Consider the following 1,537-nt stretch of genomic DNA (forward strand, 5'->3'; position numbering starts at 1 on the left):
CCAGCCCTCAATTCTCTGCCCCCAACCACCAAGTCCATACCACCATCCACAAATGCCTCTGTCCTGTCTAGTTTCCACCTGTCACCCCTTTTCATTTCATCATCTCCTGGCGCCAACTAAGTAACTTAACTGCCATTTGCAAATGTCACTTACTCTATAGTATAGACTCTATACATTTGGCTTCAGAAAATTCCTTTTCTCTTTTATCTTCTGCCACATCCACAGTCCCTAGGCCAGTGATGGCGAACCTTTTGAGCTCGGCGTGCCAGCATTTTGAAAAACCCTAACTTAACTCTGGTGCCGTGTCACATACAGAAATTTTTTGATATTTGCAACCGTAGTAAAACAAAGACTTATATTTTTGATATTTATTTTATATATTTAAATGCCATTTAACAAAGAAAAATCAACCAAAAAAATGAGTTCGCGTGTCACCTCTGACACGCGTGTCATAGGTTCGCCATCACTGCCCTAGGCTCTCCATCTTCCACCTGTATATTCAGCTGCTAGACCTGTCCGGCACTAGAAATGCCTTTAAAGCTCCCTTTCCCTTTTCAGGACCCAAGATCCTCTTTCCAGTCTCTAGATCTGCTCCTGGTCTCATCCCTACAGCCATGTACATGCGTGAATGACTCATTTTTCATTATCCTCCCAGCACCCATGAAGCGACTCAGTCCCGCCAGCCAGCCCAGTCCAGTCCTGCAGGTACAGGAAGATGGAGATAACCTCATCCCCTTTGCCAAGTGAGTCGTCCCCACCCAGTGGGGAGAATGGGGACAGGATGGAGGGAAGATTGCACACCTGGGCTCTTTCCTAAGAAGAGTCGGGAATAAGGACCGAGAAGCTCAATGCCTGGGCTCAGGGGATTGATGACTCATTCATTTATTCAACAAATAATTTTTGAACACTGCATTGTTCTAGGCCAGCGGTTCTCAACCTTTGGGGGTCTAACGACCCTTTCACAGGGGTCGCCTAAGACTATTGGGAAACACATATATAATTACATACTGTTTTTGTGATTAATCACTATGCTTTAATTATGTTCAATTTGTAACAATGAAATTGGGGGTCACCACAACATGAGGAACTGTATTAAAGGGTCGCGGCATTAGGAAGGTTGAGAACCACTGAGCCAAACCAGTTAGGGCAATCAGTGGAAGTTTTTAAGCAAGGAAATGACTACAGGCTTTTTTTTTTTCTTCAACTTTTTTATTACAGAAAATTTCAAACAAATACAGAAGTAGAGAAGGCAGCATTAATGAACTCGGTGTACCCTTTTCAGTCAGCTTTAATAACTGTCATTACATGGATAATCATCTTATCTGTATACTTAGCCAACCTCCTACTACTCAGATTATTTTGAAGTAAATCTCAAATTATACATCATTTCACATGATCACTTTTAAAAGATCACTCAAGCTGTTCTGTGAAGAGTAGCATGTAGGAGATTAGATAGAAAGAGGGAGAGGAGGAAGAGACCATTGCAATAGTCCAGGCAGCCGTAGCCAGAAGATGAGCTGGAATATGGAGACGGGAG

At 42.8% G+C, this 1,537-nt stretch overlaps 1 protein-coding gene across 2 annotated transcripts in view; it reads left to right on the top strand.

Moving 5' to 3' along the window:
- Positions 1 to 1,537, top strand: part of INCA1 (inhibitor of CDK, cyclin A1 interacting protein 1) — a 7,884-nt gene that overhangs the window by 2,408 nt on the left and 3,939 nt on the right. The window contains exon 2 of one of the 2 annotated variants that reach the window (XM_014468089.2): positions 656 to 743. In XM_014468089.2, the coding sequence (XP_014323575.1) occupies positions 656 to 743 (88 nt within the window). Of the gene's footprint in view, positions 1 to 377; positions 744 to 1,537 lie in introns of those variants that run through there. The other variant, XM_006102750.3, reaches the window with a different exon arrangement.

Source organism: Myotis lucifugus, unplaced genomic scaffold (assembly GCF_000147115.1).
Source record: "Myotis lucifugus unplaced genomic scaffold, Myoluc2.0 scaffold_426, whole genome shotgun sequence".
Classification (NCBI taxonomy): Eukaryota; Metazoa; Chordata; class Mammalia; order Chiroptera; family Vespertilionidae; genus Myotis; species Myotis lucifugus.